Source organism: Cynara cardunculus, assembly GCF_001531365.2.
Source record: "Cynara cardunculus var. scolymus isolate 2C chromosome LG 13, CcrdV1, whole genome shotgun sequence".
In the NCBI taxonomy this organism is placed as follows: Eukaryota; Viridiplantae; Streptophyta; class Magnoliopsida; order Asterales; family Asteraceae; genus Cynara; species Cynara cardunculus.
Genome location: NC_037540.1, coordinates 9,821,221 through 9,839,364, shown reverse-complemented (window position 1 = coordinate 9,839,364; position 18,144 = coordinate 9,821,221). Strand labels below are relative to the sequence as shown.

Here is an 18,144-nt window from a genome sequence, read left to right as displayed (position 1 = left end):
AATAAAATCATTATTTTTTTTAAAAACACATAAAATTGTATTATAACATTGACAAAGACAAATAATAAAATAAAACATTAAAATCGAGATGTGTCTCGCTGTATTGCACAAATACTTTTCTAGTATTTTAATAAAGAATATTTTAATAATGTTATATTCTCTAAAATAAAAATTTATTAAAAATAAATATAATTTATTAAAAATTGCAACTTTTGATTTTTTTTAAAAATAAATTTCGAAAAATCTGCTAAAAAATGTTATAATAAAAACCAAACATAATATATTTGTAATATTTAAATAACGTTTTATTCTCCAAATCCACTAAAATTGAATTAAACTAATAATTAAAAAAAAACATCTTAAAGCATGTATTTATTATTACTACAAATTTAGGGTGAGTGGAGGAATAATTGCGGGTCTTCCAAAGGAAACGACAAGCAAGCAATAAAGATATCAGAGACGATTTGGAGAAGCACTACGACAAAGAAGACAAGTCGCAACTGAAATACACTCCGCCATTTCCATCTCTCTCTCTCTCTCTCTTCATCTCTTTCAATTTCATGTTAATGAACTGCGGATCAAAAGGGTTACGATCAGACAATCGATAAACTAATCCAATTCAATCAGAATGAAGGAGATGATGAAGCAGAAGATGATGAATAGGTTTCACAAGCGCAATTCCTCCTCATCTTCCTCTGTTGATTTCAAACCAGGCGAAAGACTCGATTTCAAGTTCTCCAGTCTTCAAGCTCTTCAGGTATCTCTCTCTCTCTCTCATACATACTACACGACTGTTAACTGTTCCTTTTTTTTTTACTTTGTATGGATAATGGATTGTCTAATCCTTGGAAGGTTATTTGATGTTTCAAAAGTTTTGTAAAATTAATGAATGAAGATTGTGGGATTGATAATTGCAGTTTGCGATTTTCTTTGTTTGTCGAGTTTCATCTTTCATGTTGAGTGAAGTAAATCGATATTGGAATCAAATGACAAGTGCTTGATTAGGCAATATGTCTTCTGGAAATGATGATGTTTGTCTACATGTTGTTTCTAGAGATGCCTAAAAAGTGAACTCCATATGAAGAAACTACACATTGTGAGTTGTAGTGGGTGTTAACCACGATGGAGACATAATTATTTTTGTCAATACTTTTAACTTTCTAGCAAATTGCTTTAGTAATTGGAGGAAAGGAGTATTTAGATAAGTTGCAGGAATCTATTTTTGGTTAGAATGATGAAAGAAGAGCTATATTGTGACAAGCTGGCCCATGTTAGATTTCAAGTAGCTATCAGTTTTAGTTGTAACCAAGATTCCTTGTTTGTTAAGGATTCATTTTTCCACAGTTTTGTCTTTAACGGTCTTTATGGTTTTGTTTTTGCAGGTACCCACGGGATGGGATAAGCTTTCACTCTCTCTCATTTCCATAGAAACAGATAAAACTGTTAGCAAAACAGGTAAAGCATCCGTATGCAATGGAAACTGTAGATGGACCGAGACCTTGTCAGAATCCATTTGGGTCTCCCATGATGACGCTTCAAAAGAGCTTCAGCAATGCCTGTATAAGCTTCTTATTTCAAAGGTATGACACCTATCTTGCCTCATTGCATTTATGTTTATAATTTAAAATTGAATCTTCTTTCATTGATGCAGTCTAGTTATTCCGTATTATCTCATGATTTCTTTTTGGCAGGGATCAACTAGATCTAGCATCCTTGGAGAGGTTACTGTCAATTTGTCAAGTTACTTGAGTTCTGAAACTTCTCTTCCCGTTGCACTACCACTGAAAAAGTGCGATCATGGGACAATCTTACAGGTGAGTCACTCGGATGCCACAAGTCTTATTTTGGAATAATGTAACCTCTTTGCTGGATTCTTAAAATGTAAAGTTACTACTTTTATGTGGCTTTTCTGACTGTGCATTCTTGCATCTTTGATATATGTTCATAAAGACTGACATACAGAGTTTACGTTCACCCGTAGAAGGACATGCTTCATGTTCTCTTAAAAGCAACATTGTTTCATGTGGATCATATGCCTCATGTCAGAGAGCCACTTTTTTTTTATCAACCTGGATATCCAACCGGCTATGCGAGCCGACTAATCCTAGGGCGACCACCCGCTTCGCAAGTAGCCCGGAGTCATCGCATTTGAACCTCCGTGGCTACAAGGGGAATTTTATTCCTCGGATTCGAATCTGGGACCTCCAGGCACTTTTGACCTTTGGAGTCCAAGCTCAAACCAACTGGGCACCACTCTTGTGGTTAAGAGAGCCACCTTTTTATTACACTCATACGAAGCAAAATGAGCTGAATGATTCACTTCTCAACATATAAAATGAAATTTGATCTTCAGTCAAGGAACTATTGATGTACAAATTCCACAAATTATGTGCAAGAGCTCCACCATGTTCTTTATAACAGCTGCCATTTTTAGGGGGGGGGGGTTGGGTGGCATAACAGGGGCTACTTGTAACTTACACGTGGTATATCATGTCTCCTTATAGATATTAGAAACAAGATTTCTAATTCTGCATCATGGTGACCATATATCAAGCAAATTTTGCTGCTACAAGCTCGGGGGATGCTCTAATACTCATCAATATGATGCGTAACACGATTTATACTTCAAGCTGAGTTTTATGAACGTTTGGGGTGGTATTTTTAGAAATGCGGAGAAGCTTATGCAAAGATTATTGTTCTTATTAAGGTACATTATGCTTGTGGGCTGATTTTAGATCATAATGTCTGAATATGTTCTTCATGTCATGGGATTAGGATTTTGCTGGTCTTTAATTTGTATAATAGACCCTTCTTATGAGATGAAGTCCTGTATTTGCTCTCTCAGAAGGAAAAACTTATGTTTGCAGGTCGCTATTCAGTGCTTAACTCCTCGAGCAAATTTGAGGTTTGTTCATGAACAAGAGAAGCTTGATGATTTTTCTTCAAATGATTGCAAAGGTTGTAACGTGCTGCATGTTTCATGAAAACAGATGGAGAGACACCAATTCTCTTACAGAAGATGTCAATTCAGACTATAGTGATCTAGATAACATGTCAGATGCACCAGATGGTAAAAGCACTAGAAGTGTAGGATCTTCCAAGAGCAATAGCAATCTGGACACATCTCATGCAAGAGGACTTGGTAGCAGGGTATTTTTCACCTAACTCTAATAAAAGGTTTATTGCTCTTAAACCATAGCTAGAATCGTAACTTGTCCTCGGCTGTTAATTGATCAGAAGTATGTTTATCTCTTTTATTCTCTCTTGCAATTTGATTCAAATTACTTTGGTACAATTAAAACAAAGTATACTAAGTTGAGATGCTTTCTTGCAGAACCTGGCTGAAACTTGATAGAGTTCTATTGTCTTATTCTGTTTGTTTGTTCATTTAGTGTCTTTAGCAATCACAGTAACAGCAGCTGTTGACAACATCTAGGTCAATAACTTCCTGTGATCTAGTATTTCGCACCACTCTTGATCTTATTTTATGCTATGCTAGTTATAGATCCATAAAAGATATACCAAAACATTTCTTCTTTTAGATGTCCTGTCATAAATGTTACATGTGCATTTCGAGAATCCAATTAACATGTTTGACTAAGCTACTAGCTTTCACTGTTTTCATAACACTGTAGGGCCAGTAGCAACACCACTCTCATGGTTGTCAATCAAAAAACTGTAGAGTTTTCTTCAAAAAAGAGTTCTTAGTTGTTTTTAGTTAGAGACACACGAATTACTTATGTGGATAGTGGTGCTTGTTATCTCCTTTGCTCTTTTGACAATTGGGGAAAGCATTTTTTGACATTGTGGTTGCTTCAATTTCTTTACCTACAAGCTTTTTAACTCAATGGAATAACATTAGTCTTAAAATCTTGTGTATCTAAGAATATCTTTATTTGTTCAACAGGAGGCAAGCTTACCGACAGTGAGATCACATCATAGCTTTGATTCGATGGAGTATTCTTTTGGTGGGGAAAGTTCTCGTAGTAACCTCAGTGAAGGTGCAATTGATCTGATTGGAAGACCAGAATCAACTGGCTCTCAAAATAGCACATTGTATACCTCGGTCAATGTATATGGTTCTCCAAGATCAAATCATTCTCCTTTCAGCCCAGGTTCAGGAAAGAATATTTTAAATAGAAGACAAGACTCTGGGAAAATTTCACATAATGTTCCTGCATCACCATTACGAACTTTTGGTTCCTCTGAATTTGTTATGGACGCTGAAGCAACCACACCAGAAGAACTTCGTGCAGAAGCAAGAAAGTGGGAAAGAAATGCTCGGAAGTTGGTGGTTGATCTTGATTTATCAAGGAAGGTGACTAATGATCAAACAAAGAACCTGGAGAATGCAACTATGGAGCTCTCTACATTACAAACAGAATGTAATGATCTAAAACATGAAATCAAACACCTGAAAGCTCTCCTCAGTGAATCGGCAATGAAAGAAAGGGATGCTGACTATCTAAAATCTCAGGTACAAGATAAAAATGATATCCAGGCAGAAATGGAAGAAGAAATAAAATTTCAGAAAGATTTGAATAATACTTTGGCTCTACAGTTGGAGAAAACTCAAGAATCACACCTTGCGCTAGTCTCTGTCCTCCAGGAACTGGAAGAGACCATAGAAAAGCAGAGATTGGAGATAAAGAGTCTCGCTGCATCAGAACGGCCAGCAGGTGATTTAGGAATGAAGTTACGTTGTGAGCATGAAGACAGTGGAGAAGAGTATACAACGGAACAAATGTTAGCCAAGAAGATTAAGGTCAATTGTGATTCGGATTATGAAAATGGTCATGTTGAGGACCCGGAAACTGATTTACTAACGCAGGTTGAATTAAAAGAGGGATGGAAATTAGAGCTCGAACTACAGAAATTTCAGGAATCACAGAAAAAGTTGGAAAGTACAATCCTCTATCTGGAGAAGACCCTGGAGGAGAAAAATCGAGAAATAGAACTCGGGAGAAACCTGAAGATGCAAAATCTATTGAATAGTGAATTAGAATGGAAAGAGAAGTTAAGCTTGAAAGACAAAGACATCTTTAATTTGGAAGCAAAATTATCACAAGCTCTTGCCGCACCAATTCTGAAGGAAACAGAGTCCCAGGCAATAGAAAATCCTGAACTTGTTGAAGAAGTTAAATCTTTAAAGGCCAAGGTTCTGGAGCTTGAAAGAGATTGTAATGAACTTACTGAAGAAAATCTAGATCTCCTCTATAAGCTTAAAGAATTAAGTAAGGATCTTTCGACCAGTGGCACTTCTATTAGTTTCTTACTGGGTGAGCGTCCTAGCACCGAGTCGCCCAGTATTGAAGATGCCAAGGTCGGGAAACTCGAGTGCCGGACATGGCAAATCAAAGAGGAAGCAAAGAAGATGAAGCCCGATGAAATAGCTTCTGGCGATCTACAAATTCGTTGTAAAGATCTAGAAAGCAAGTGTCTAGAACTGGAGGTCCAAATGCAAGTTTTCAAGAATAGAGCTTGCTATCTTGATAGTGAACTTGTGAAATACCAAGAAAAAGCAGGAGAGCAGGAAACTGAGATTGCTGCATTGAATCAATTATTGAAACAACAACAAGAAGAACAAAATGCAAGTAAGTCATTCATTCAAATTCTCTACAAGGTTTGAGTGTATGAGTAGTCACGGGTTATTCAACATGTTTTTTACCCTTTGTTGTACATTTTTGCCAAGTGATTTTTTAAAGTTGGATTGTTATAGTTCTTTACAGTTCATATATTTTGGAATGTTCAGATTCCTTCAATCAAGAAGAGCAGGCTGCTGTTGTCTTGGACAATGTCATCAAGCTCAATAAATCACTGGAAAACTTCTGTGTGATTGAAGATAACATTCAAAGTGGTGAAGAGGAAATCAAACTGACGTCGAAAGATCCTTCTCATGTTAAAATTGAGGTGGACGATAGTTTGAAAGACAAGGAAAGCACACTTGAGATCTTGATTAAGGAATTACAATCCAGGGTTAAAGACATGGATGAAGAACTATTGGCCAAAACCTCTGAGACAGAAGGGCTTAAATCTGACTGTTTGGTTAAGGAAGAGGAGCTTCAGTCTCAAAAATATCGCCAGAGAGATGTGGAGGCTCGGTTGTCTGATCTGCAAATAGTAAATAATCAATTGGAAGAAAGTTTCAAACTTATGCAAAGAGAAGTTGATGATACAAAAGATTCCCATATTTCAGGCAACAAGATTCTTGAAAAGAAGTTACTGGAGCTTGAGTCTCGTAATCAAGAGTTAGAGCTGCACTTGGCAGAATTAGAAGAAGATAATTTGCACTTATCAGGGCGCATATCTGGACTGGAACCTCAATTGCGATATCTGACTGATGCAAGAGAGTCAAGTCGTTTAAAAGCAGAACATTCAGAATCTCAAGTCGTGGACCTACAGGCTGAAATCAGAAGACTGGAAAAAGAAGTAGAAACAACCAAGTTTGATATGAGACAGAAAGTGCAGGACATGCAAAAGCGGTGGCTAGAAACTCAAGAAGAGTGCGAGTATCTTAAAAAAGCAAATCCCAAATTAGAAGCTACTACGGAAAATCTGATGGATGAATGTAGTTCGCTTCAAAAGTCAAATAGCGAATTAAGACAGCAAAGATTAGAGTTGCATACTCGCTGCACGGTTCTGGAAGCTGAATTGAGGAAGTCACAAGATAATTTCTTGAAGTTGTCAAAGAATTTGGAAGACTTAGAAGAAAAGTTATCCTCAATGCTCCATGGGATTGCCTCAAAAGAGAAAATGCTTGATGCAGAACTTGATGGTTTACATCTGCTATTCAAAGAACACACAGAGAAGCATGTTACTGCTGAGAGCTTGTTGAATCAAATGTACTCGGAGAAAGTGGCTGAAGTTGAAAATCTTCAAGGAAAGTTAGAACACCTGAGTACACAGATATCAGCAACCCATGATGAAAGAGATGGAATGGCCAAAGAAGCAATACTCGAAATGCACGTATTACGGGCAGATAAGGATAAACTGGACAACGCAATTGCAGACGTTGAGGGAAAACTTAGATCATCTGAGAAGAAGCTTGATACTATCCAGGTTGAATATGAAAAAAGGATTCTAGCTCTGACAGATGAGCTTGCCACTTCCAAACAGAACCATGGAGTTCTAGTGGCCAACCATGAGAAATTAATGGAGTTGTTGGAGAATACCCGATCCGGTGAAGAAAAACTGAAAAACACAGTTAGTGAGCTTGCTGCTAACCTTAAATCTTGTGAATACGAAAGAGCACAATTTACAGAAGAAAATTCTAGTCTTAAGGTCCAACTGCAGAAAATTCCAGTGTTGCAGGATGAAATTTTGGCCCTTAAGAACTCGTTGAATGATGTGAAATATGAGAATGAAAGATTGGAAGCTTCATTACAGATGATATCTGGGGATTATCAACAGTTGAAGGAAGAGAAAGCTTCATTACTTCAGAAAGCCTCTAGCATGCAGAAGGCAGTGATTGAATTGGAGGACCATAAACAGAATAAGATTGCCTTAGAAGAAAAGCTTTTGCGCCTTCAAGGGGATCTAACTGCTAGAGAAGCATTAGGTGCACAGGATGCTGAATTGAAAACTGAGCTTGGGCGTCTGAAACGGTCAAACAGTCAACTACAGTGGAAGATAAATCGTCTTCAAGAGGAAAAAGACGAATACATAAAGACAAAACAAGCCCTCGAAGAGCAGAAGGAAGGTTTGAAACCAGAGGAAAATGAGTTCGCTACTAAAAATATGGCTCCTTTTGAATCAGATAGTACTAGTAGTCTGCATGAGGACATAAAGCTTGCAGAGGTACCATTTCAGATTCTTTCTTACTTTTAGCACATTTGAAGTGATCATAACAAAGTTATGACGATGTATTAACCTCCTAAAATTGCCTTTTTCACTCGATAGGATGTGGAAGCTGGTACAGTTGATGAACCATCGAGAATAAAATCACTAGAGATTGCACTTGCCGAGGCTTTGGAGGCTAACGAAATGTACAAAGTACAGCTTAAGAGGTTTGTGTGAAAGAACTCATCTGATTATAGTTTAGCCTTGTTTGCACATGGTTATCATAGTTCAGCTTTCTTTCCATCTACTAAACTTCTTCCATAAACATTATGAAGTTAAAATTACACTATGATCTATTTATATAGGTATATGTTGGAGTCACAGATTGGCTACCATCAAACCTATATATATATATAGAGAGAGAGTCAGGTTCAAGGTTAAAACCACAAAAAGGAGAAAAACCGAGGAACACCCAGTTGAGCGTTCATTTGGACGGTATGCACATGTCATACAAGTAATCTGTAAGCAATTTGTTCGGTATGCACATGTGCATAACATGCACACATGCATAAAAACCAAGAAACAACTTCAATTTCTTGTATGCATATGTACATACCGTCCGGATGAATGTTACTGGGTGTTCCTCAATTTTTTTTATTTTTTTGGCGTTTTCCCCTGAACCTCCCTATATATATGTAAGCATATGTAGGAGCCTTTCATCTCTTTGTAAGGACTCTTTTAGAGAGAATTCAAAGGGGTTCCACATATGTCACAACATGGTATTAGAGTTGGGGTCTAGCACCACCTAGGGACTCAATCCGCTATTTCGTCTCCGTCTTTGGGGGTACCATCTAGCCTCTATTTTAGGGGGAGTGTTGGAGTCCCACATTGACTATACACATCAGGGGCTGACCTAGCTTAGGAACGGTGGCCTGTGCTACCACTTACTTCATTGTCCCAAGGTTGTGGAAAAGAATTACGATTCTTAAAGGTGCCACCGTTTTGGTTAAATAAAACAAAACAAAGGTGCAGAGCAATGATAAGAGTGCTCTTAGAGGAAGGGAAGTCGTAGGTTCAAGTTTTGGTGGATAAATTTTGCAATTTTTTTAAACATTAAAATAAGCATCTCTCAGATCATAGCCCACAACCCATCAATGAATTAGCCAATCCCAACCTAGTTTGTGTAATTTCTTAGGGGTTGTTTGGTTGGTTTTCCATTAAAATTTGTATGTATAAAGTTGTTTGTGTGGATTAGTATGTCTGTATAGATTGGGAAGGTTTTTGTTTCGAAAGGTTTTTTCATAGATGGAAGGAGTGTGTGTTTTTATTAGGAGGCCAGGTTTGAAAAAAACTTGGCTTTCTACATAAAACTCCCTCTAGAAGCTTACTGAATAAGCCACTTTATATATCATTAAGCCACTATCAAACAGTTATATATAGTTGACCAAATAAGTTGTGAGTTCCATTAAGCTCTAACAAACAGGCCCTTGGTGTCTTATAATGTATTTTGAAAGTATAATTAATTCTTATTTAATTTTATATTACCACAATTATTTGTGCCACTGCTTCAAAAAAATTCTAGGTCCACCTTTTAGACACGTACCATTAAACCTGTATATACGTAGGAACCTCTCCTCTCTGTCTCTCTCTCTACAAGGGCTCTTTTAGAAAGGATTCAAAGGGGTTCCACTTATCCACAATATATGCTTTTTTTCTTCTTCTTGTTCTGTCATCGATCTTTCCGACTAATATTATTCAAATTTCAGCTTCTTGTCTGAGGGAAAAGCTCGTGAGTCAGATATGCCCGTCGAGTTAGAAATTGAACATAAAACAATTAAGCACGAGGATTCATCACTTGAGGCGGAGCTGAATGAACTTCAAGAACGGTACCTGAACATGAGCCTCAAATATGCGGAAGTAGAAGCTCAACGGGAAGAGCTTGTTTTGAAGCTAAAGGCAGTTGGTCCTGGAAGGAGCTGGTTTTCATAAATCCATTAAGTAAGGTAAGATATCATATTCTTACTTATTAATATTCATGATTTATGAACTCATAAAATCTATGAGGAAAGAAATGGTGATGAGGAGTAAATAGAAAATGAAAGAGTAGATTTTGATGAAACTTGTTTTCTTTTATATGTTAGTTAGATTTATTGTTACAGACCAATGATTTATGTAAAATGTACTACTTGAAACTGCAGGTTGTTTTAATTCAGAAAAAGGGTTATGGTAGACCTTTGACTTGACCATTCAATCTGTAGGAGTGTGCTTTTGATTTAGCGCCGTTTACCAAATTCTTACTTACCAAATTCTTACCGGGTAAATACTTATCAGATGTTACTTGGATGCCGTTTACCAGACACATTTACCAGGTCATTTTACCTTATCGGATGAACATGTCAAAGATTAAGAATCTTATTCTGTAAGAGCAATGACAAGGATCGAGAGTCTTACCTGGTAAGCTTTTACCGGATAAAAAGGTTGCATACGATGTCGTTTTAATATATTAGAATCTTACCTTGTAAGTTATGTGAAGGTGTTGAATCTCACTCGTAAACGCTTACCGGACAAGAGTCGGATATAGGCCCTTACAAATTACTATAGTTTAGATATAGCCTTTTAAAACTCCATTAAATAACCGATAAGCTTTGAGTTTATTTTTGATTGAATACCTTTACTTTTTTCAATTTTTAATCGGACATTCAAAATTCCGAACACAAATATTTTCACATGTAAATTTATTCGTACCGATATTTTTTACCATGTGATAGAACACTTTGCCTTGTTTTTTAGAAATCTTTCAAAATTCAAGTTTACAAATTATTATTGTTTATGTGGAATTTTTAAATCTCCGTCTTCGAACTACATAAAACTACTTGATAACCGACTGATAAGCACGTTCAAATAAAAGATGTGTGTTGGGCCCTAATAATATGATAATATACCCCATAAAGCCGTTAACCAATCGAGTAAAACCCTGGTCAAACCCTGTAAATAGTATCCTTTAGCTTGATTATACCGGGGATCTCTGTCCCCATCCCCGTCCCCGGTTTGAGTTTACCGGGGATCCCCGGCCCCGGGACCTGTTTTAGCAGGGAATCCCCGTCCCCGTTCAGGTCTGGAGAACCGGGTTCCCCACCGGGTCAGGGCAAATCACCATCCCTAAACACAACAAAAACCCAGAAAAATTCATGTGGAATTTTATTTATGTGATAACGATGAATCAAAATGCGGCAATCGATCCCTTTTGTTTGTATAATGCAATAACAATACATGTGATATCATAAAAAAGAAAGCAAAAAAACTGAACACTTTACATACGGAGGAGGAAGAGGAGATGAAGAACCTGAGAAACCTACTTTCATTTAGCAAGTAGATGATCAAAGTCGTCTTCTTCTTCTTCTTTTCTTCTTCGGTCAGTTTGTAATCTGTTTACAATATGGAGTAAGCTCGGATAACCTCAACAATGGGTGCCCGGCACAAGGGACATTTCCCTCCTCCACGAACCAATTCATTTGCACACTTCGAGCACGTGCACATATGCCCGCATCTGTACCCCCATCACAACAACACATTACATTCAAACAAACATCTATATAATTTAAACCTCACTTGTGCCACACTGCTGACAATGAAACCAAACAAACCCCATATATCCCTGAAAGATATGTTTGCGAGAGATGAGATTTATGCAGACCTGACCTTTACCCCCAATGGATAGAGTGGCTGGTGATCACCATTACCACTACTCAGCTAAATCTTTGTGCTTTTCTGAATAAAAATTTAACATTTATGGTTGGAAATTTAGGTTATTTGATCTTCTTTCTGAAGAATTTCTTGAATAAGGGGCCGTTTACTAAACACTTACCTTGGTAAGCACTTACCAGTTCAATTACCTTACAGATGAACATAACAAGGAGCGATAATCATATCCGGTAAGAGGGAAGACAAAGATCAAAAGCTTTACCCGGTAAGTGAGGGTGAAGACTCTTACCCGGTAAGTGCTTACCACATTAAAAACACAAACCATCAATCCATTTTGATGGGCGGAAATGTTCCCCATAAGGTAAGTAAAAGTGGTGACACTTGTTGCTAAGCGCTTACCCGGTAAGCGTTTGGTAAACTGCCCCAACCAAAAAGAGAGATTGAATTTCTGAAACCTCTCGTGCTTGGCTTTTCCATCCGGACAAACCATTGTTCTTGCAAAAAATGCAACCAATAGCGGAACACAAGCCTTTTAACCGGGGTGGCCAGACTTAAGAAGTGGAAAAAATAATATTTTAACAAAGTGGACTAAACTTTACCTACCTAGGAGATAAAAGAATAGCAGAGGCCTTGGCCCCAAAAGGCCCCTGTAGGCCTCCGCACAAAAACACCACACTTTGGCTATGTTTGGCAAACTAATTGTTAGATGAAAAGCTAGTTGTTGGCTAATAAGCTAGCAGTTGGCTGATAAACTAGCAAGTAAAAACTAGTTGATGAGTTAGATGACAATGTACAACCATCTGAAGTAGTTTTTCAAAAAGCTTATGGCTTACAAAACGGGGTTCTTAATAAGCTCAAAAGTAAGCTAGCTTATGGTTGTCAAACATGGCTTTTGCAAGAATGGCAATTTTAGACAAGAAGTATTTTGTATTTACATCTCCAAAATTTATTCAAATCCGCTTAGTCTCACACAGAATATAGTGTTTTTTTTTTTTTTTCAAGAACAATGGTAAGTTTACAACAAGAAGTCAACACAATGATTCTAAAAAGTCACCAAGTCAAAAAATAGTCATGGATTGTTGTCAAGTGAGACCATAACCACCATGGCAGGCAAGACAAGCCTCATATTTTACGGTTAATCATGTTTTTACTAGGCAGCTCCTATTTATGAAAGCAAAAAATTTAGAGGAAACACCAATTTTACCATCAAATTCTTGAGAAAGAGAGAAGGTGATTTTAATGGTAACCATGGTGGTTGGCAAATATTTACTCTTTGCAGAAAGGGTAAAAAAGAATTTATCTTTACCATGCGTGTATGCGACAAATAACCCAATTCCATCAAAACGAAAAGTGTATAGGACATAAGTGAAGAGTACCTGTACAGTAGCGAATCAATTTGATTATCACAACAAACACAACAGGTTCCCTTTTTGACATGAACCCATTTAGAACCATTTTCGGAAGTTGCTGCATCAACACCTACAAGACATTTCACCAAGTTTTACGTTCTTTTTACTGTATGTGTGTGATATAAAGTGAGTACTCCCACAGCCAAAATAAATGATCACAATAAAAAAAGGCACACAGTTTTAGAGATGTGTGATTATTACACTTTTTAAGTCACCAAATGACAATTTTACGTTACTAATAGAGGGAGTAACAAATTTATCCATCTCGTAACTAAAGCTAGGATTCAAAAGTATGCATTTATTTGTTGAAGGTCGACACTTACTTTGGGACAAAATATGGACATTTGTTTTGAGATAGAGGGAGTAAGAAACTACAGTTTAGGCATTAATATTCACCTTGTCCGCTCCCTGCCCGATTCAAAGCAGCAGAAACTTCCTGTTTGACGGAACGTTGCAACTCGAGTTGCATGTCCATGCAAGCCTCAAGCATCCTCTGCATGTGACTCATGCCTTGCTGCAGCCTCGCCATATCTGCCCTCAAGTCGTTGATCATCTCCCACTCCTGCTGCACAAATTACCAGAAATAGGATCACAACAAAAAAGCAGAACATGAATCAAGTATATCCCACTCAAAAGTAGGGTCTGGGAGGGGTAGGATGCACGTAGATCTTATCTCGACCACTAGGAGCCAGAGGTTTCTGTGAAGACCGGTATATAAGAAAGGTGTGTGCAAGCAGGCAATATGATAGGTAATATAAGAGGTACTCAGAAAATATAACAGGTAGAATAACGTTTCGGTGTTGTGTGCACGAATCAATGGTGTCCAAGCAAACAATGTAATGAGGTAAAACATGTAAAACAAGTAAAAATTAATGTACATAGCAACTTAAACATGCAGGTAAGACGAGCAAGAAAGTCGGGTCCTAATCAGGCGCAGCTATCCCACAGAAAATGGCTTACAAATTCTGAGCGATGAATGTTGTGGCGGGACCAAGTAGAATGAGCCAAATCATGGTGCCAAATTGGTTGTGGTGGAGGGACTGGAGGAGATGGTAAAGCAAGTGAAGGTCTGCCAACGGTTTCGTGTTGGTTCTCATTGTCTTCATCCCCACGCTGCTCTTGGCCGGCCTCTGGTGATGTCGGATTAGGCAAGTTTCTGTGAAGATCCCAATCAATCGGACCACGACCTTGCCTTTCAACATATGATTGAATCAGATGGTCCAAACTCTCGCGAAAACCACTACGAAGAAGATTCGAAACACTTCTCCTATGATAAACAAGAAAATCAGTTGCTAAAAGACGGCTTAAAATGCTCAAATGCCAAATAACAATTTAACAAAGGTCTAATACCTGCTTAAAAGTTCTCTTAATTCCATACTGTACACATTATCGTCCTCTGGTGCATGGAATCTATTGGCTCTCCTAACAGGAATGGTACGCCGTGTTCTTGGAGGACCAGAAGGCCCCTCGGACCAACTTTCAACGGTTTCCCGTGAGCCTGGTTCATGCCAAGACTCATTTGTTCCTTGCATACGTGCACGTACTTCACTCCCTGAGGTTTCTTGAGGCCAATCAGTACCTGAAATTTGTTGCCAATTCCGATCAGCGGCTTCTGAATTTCCACCTCTCCATTCATTGAACTCGTTATAGCCTGGCTGCTGCCAGTCTCCACTCTCATCAGCAGCAACCTGACCCTGCCAATCTTCTCCTTCACCGACGTTTGCTTGCTGATTTGTACTTTGAATGGTTGCACCACTTTCCAAACTTCCTCCATGATTTGAAACCTGATGAATGTCGGTTTCCTGAACCAAAGACTGAGCTTGCTCCTGGTTTCGATGTTCAATCTCATGTCGAGTGTTTGCATGAGTCTCATCACTTCCAAAATCATTGTTGCTATTGTTAGAAGAATTTTCAGATTGGCCGCTTGCTTGACCACGGACAATGTTTTCCAGTCTGAACCGAAACCCTTCCCTGATTAAGAGACAGCCCCACCACACAAATGAAAACTGTTTGTTTGTTTACAAGCTAGGACTAAAAAGCAAAAACAATTAGACTTGATTTTAAATAAGGAAAATGAACACAATGAAACTCAGTTCGGTTTGTTTGAGGTACTACCACATCCTAAACTTACCTTGGTTGGCTCAAAACATTAACGAAAAAAACATAAAAGAAACATTGTGCCACAAGGAGGCGATCTAAATGTTGCAAATTACCAGAAGATGGCGGGAAGTTTGGAGCAAATGTTCAAGTTGAAAAGTATGAAATGATCCCAAGTCAAAGCTTTATTGAATAAAATGTACCTCAGACCAGAGACAGTGTGACGTTGTCTCAACTGGACTAACTCACTAGCTGCCACTGACGGAAGCCTCTCTTCCTCCACGGGCCTTTCATTTCGTAAGAATCTGCCTCTCAGTAACGACTGACATAATGAAGGCAAATGTCAACACCTGATCACATTTATAGGCCTAAAATTTCTAATGAAAAGCATAAAATTGCTAATATATCAATGAAGAGGGCATCTGAGGTGTGTTCATAATTACGAAAAACAAAGGCAAACTACACCACGTTTTAAGAAAACTTCATTACATGCATGCACAGCTCCATGGATACAAGCAATTTACATGGAGAACTTATTTTGAACATCCCATTCCTGATTAATATCTTGCAATTGTACAAAAATAACATCAAAATCAAAGGAGTCTATGTCAAACAAATCGATGTATGGACCTTTAAGAGGTTTCATATTATCGGTACTTGTTCTAACAACCATGACTGATTTCTTACTAAAATGCCTGAAACTTCAGGTAAGCCGTTCAAGAAGCAGCATAAGATTCAACAAAGTGAAAGCTTTCAAGTACATCCATATGCTCAAAAGCAAAACTAAGTAGAAACCGATTATATAGTTAGATGGAAGCATGCATCTAGCAACAAGGAAATGGACCGAAAATGAGGAGGAACAGAACCTTTCTCATCCTAATTGTAACCCATGCTTTGTTCTCCAAGAACAACAAGATCAGGGATCATTTCTGAATCTTGCCTTCCAGGAAAAATCACATAATGAATCAAGAACATATGTTCATTTGCAATAATGCAAACAATGCTAACAAGATATTAATGGTTGCTTGAAAGGTGTGTAAGGCGAGCAAAGCAAGGGGTGAGGAATGAAACTGACCTGTATTCGATTGCGATGAGCAAAATCAGAAACAGCACGAAACTCTGTCAAACCCTGAAGTTCCCTTTGGCGTTCCCTTTCAGCCCTCACAAGTAGATCAAGTAGAGCTTGTCTTCCACGCAGCCGCAACATGTCCCTTCGAATATGCTCTGGCTGGCCTTCATCTTCAATGGTTGTCCTATCGTGACTCTGATCATGAACTACTGCACCTTGCTCTTCCCTATGACTGCCACGAGATCCCCTCTGCTGACTAGTCATTTGCACCCATTCCCTCACTATCCTCACCCTTTCACGCTCGGTTTCTCTGAGCCACTCTGCTCTTGGACTACCACTCCTCTCGGCAACACTAGAGGAACGATCAGTGACGTCAGTCTCCCTCCATCCACGAACTATATGTCTCACTCTCTCCCTCTCCCCATCAACTTCACCTAAATCCGGAGATTGCTCACGACTAGAAACATCATTTTCTTGACACTCATTATGTGTTTCCATTTGATCGTTGGACCAAGCCCCATAATCATTCTCACTCTCGGTAATATCCTCCAGACTGCCTTGATGTTCACTTGCTCGGCCTTCCGACATGTTGGAGCTTGAAACATTTGTATTGAAGTCCACACTCCTCCGCTGCCTAAGTCTCTCCCTCACCCTTTCCCGAGCACGATCCAAAACATGTTCATCTTCCAATTCCCTCCACATCTGCAAAATAGATGATGCTCGTGTGCTTGGCCTCTCAACATTCCCCTGCCTCCTCGAGGTAGGAGACTGAGACTCCCTCAAGAATGAAGAATCCAGCATAGAAACTGTATGCAAACCCGCAAGCGCCATCAACTCAGATTCACGATTCCTTCTCTCTATTGTAGTGATCATCTCCTGTGCTTGCCTTGCAGCCCACCTGCTCAAAATGCGTGATTGTCGTCTTCTAGCAGCAGCAGAAGTCTCGGCCAGATCATCACCCTCGAGATCTGACCTTCTCCGCCTCCTCACAAGTTGATCACCGCCCTCACTCTCATTCCCATCCTCATTGTTACAAGGAGAGCTGCAAGACGCAAATGACATACAATCATCTAAATGCCCCCTCATCAATTCTTCCAATCCCCTCTCGAAATCGGAACCATCCCTCTCGAAATTCGAACAGGCATCAGTAGTGCTCTCAGGCTTCTGTAGCAGTTGGGGTCGAACATCGGTCATCTTCTTACTAACCCTACACACCTGAATTCACCCCCAAACACAAAATTCACCTTTTTTTTCTCTAAAACACAATTAAACCATATCCAATAAAGCCTACCACTATCTTGCGATCAAAGATTGATTCAATTTCCCCAAAAACAGTCCAATCAAATTAGAAAGAAAAAAACATCGCCAGATCAAAATCGTGTTTTACATCATCAAATGAGACAATTCAATAAGAAATCCAAAGAAACAGAATCGAGATCGACCAAAATTCAAAGAAGCAAAATAACGAACTAAGAAACAACAATTCATAAACAAATAAACCCAAGAACAATATCGAAAGTATGGATATTGAAACAGAGAAAGACGTACCTCTGAAGCTATGTGTGCCCTTTTTTCAATATATTTGTGTGTGCGGGAAAACACACAACCCAACCCTAAAATCCTCTTGGCCCAGAAAAGGGAAGAAAAAAAAAAGCAAATTGGAATCAATTTAAGACAGATTGATACCAAAAAGCTGCCAAGATTAAATATAAAAACAAGAGAAGTGAAGGTATAGAGAGAGAACGAGAGAAGTTTTGGGTTTACAATTACATGATCATGTTTCCATTTGAGAGATTTGTTTTGCCTTTTGGGGATGAACTAAACCTAATCCCGATCTTTATGCATTAGAATTGACACGTTATCATGGACCAACGTATGTCTCGGATCATACATTACTACTTGTACTTTCTGCATACTTTATCACACATTTAGGGGAGTGCTCTTAGTCATTGAAAATTGTGTCGTAAACATCAAATCAATTTAATTATATTTAATTATTATTATTTAATATATATATTAAGTTATAATTATATATATATATATATATACTTTCCATCGTATATTTTAATATATTATATAATATTTTTT

General features: G+C 38.3%; 2 protein-coding genes across 7 annotated transcripts; one reads left to right on the top strand and one right to left on the bottom strand.

Annotated features, from left to right (window-relative positions):
* Nucleotides 1-524: 524 nt before the first annotated feature.
* LOC112525166 (myosin-11-like) lies at nt 525-10,119 on the top strand. Of its 5 annotated transcripts, none has more exons than XM_025135161.1 (10): nt 525-757; nt 1,383-1,580; nt 1,692-1,814; nt 2,868-2,905; nt 2,991-3,150; nt 3,908-5,594; nt 5,753-7,797; nt 7,900-8,006; nt 9,546-9,782; nt 9,978-10,119. In XM_025135161.1, exons 1-9 carry the CDS (start codon nt 629-631, stop codon nt 9,766-9,768), a joined length of 4,710 nt encoding a protein of 1,569 aa, XP_024990929.1. In that variant the 5' UTR covers nt 525-628; the 3' UTR covers nt 9,769-9,782; nt 9,978-10,119. The 5 variants fall into 5 exon arrangements, with proteins under 5 accessions (XP_024990929.1, XP_024990930.1, XP_024990928.1 ...); XM_025135162.1 differs by having other exon boundaries at nt 3,908-4,477; nt 4,562-5,594; nt 9,546-10,025; XM_025135160.1 differs by having other exon boundaries at nt 9,546-10,025.
* An 833-nt stretch (nt 10,120-10,952) lies between these two features.
* On the bottom strand, nt 10,953-17,869 carry LOC112525176. 2 transcript variants are annotated; one of them, XM_025135181.1, is made up of 8 exons: nt 17,605-17,869; nt 16,063-17,271; nt 15,191-15,309; nt 14,241-14,861; nt 13,851-14,157; nt 13,287-13,455; nt 12,858-12,960; nt 10,953-11,326 (listed from the first exon to the last, which is right to left on the bottom strand). In XM_025135181.1, the coding sequence occupies exons 2-8, from the start codon at nt 17,248-17,250 to the stop codon at nt 11,209-11,211; spliced, it is 2,625 nt and encodes an 874-aa protein (XP_024990949.1). In that variant the 5' UTR covers nt 17,251-17,271; nt 17,605-17,869; the 3' UTR covers nt 10,953-11,208. The 2 variants fall into 2 exon arrangements, with proteins under 2 accessions (XP_024990949.1, XP_024990950.1); XM_025135182.1 differs by having other exon boundaries at nt 11,191-11,326; nt 13,287-13,452.
* Nucleotides 17,870-18,144: the final 275 nt, after the last annotated feature.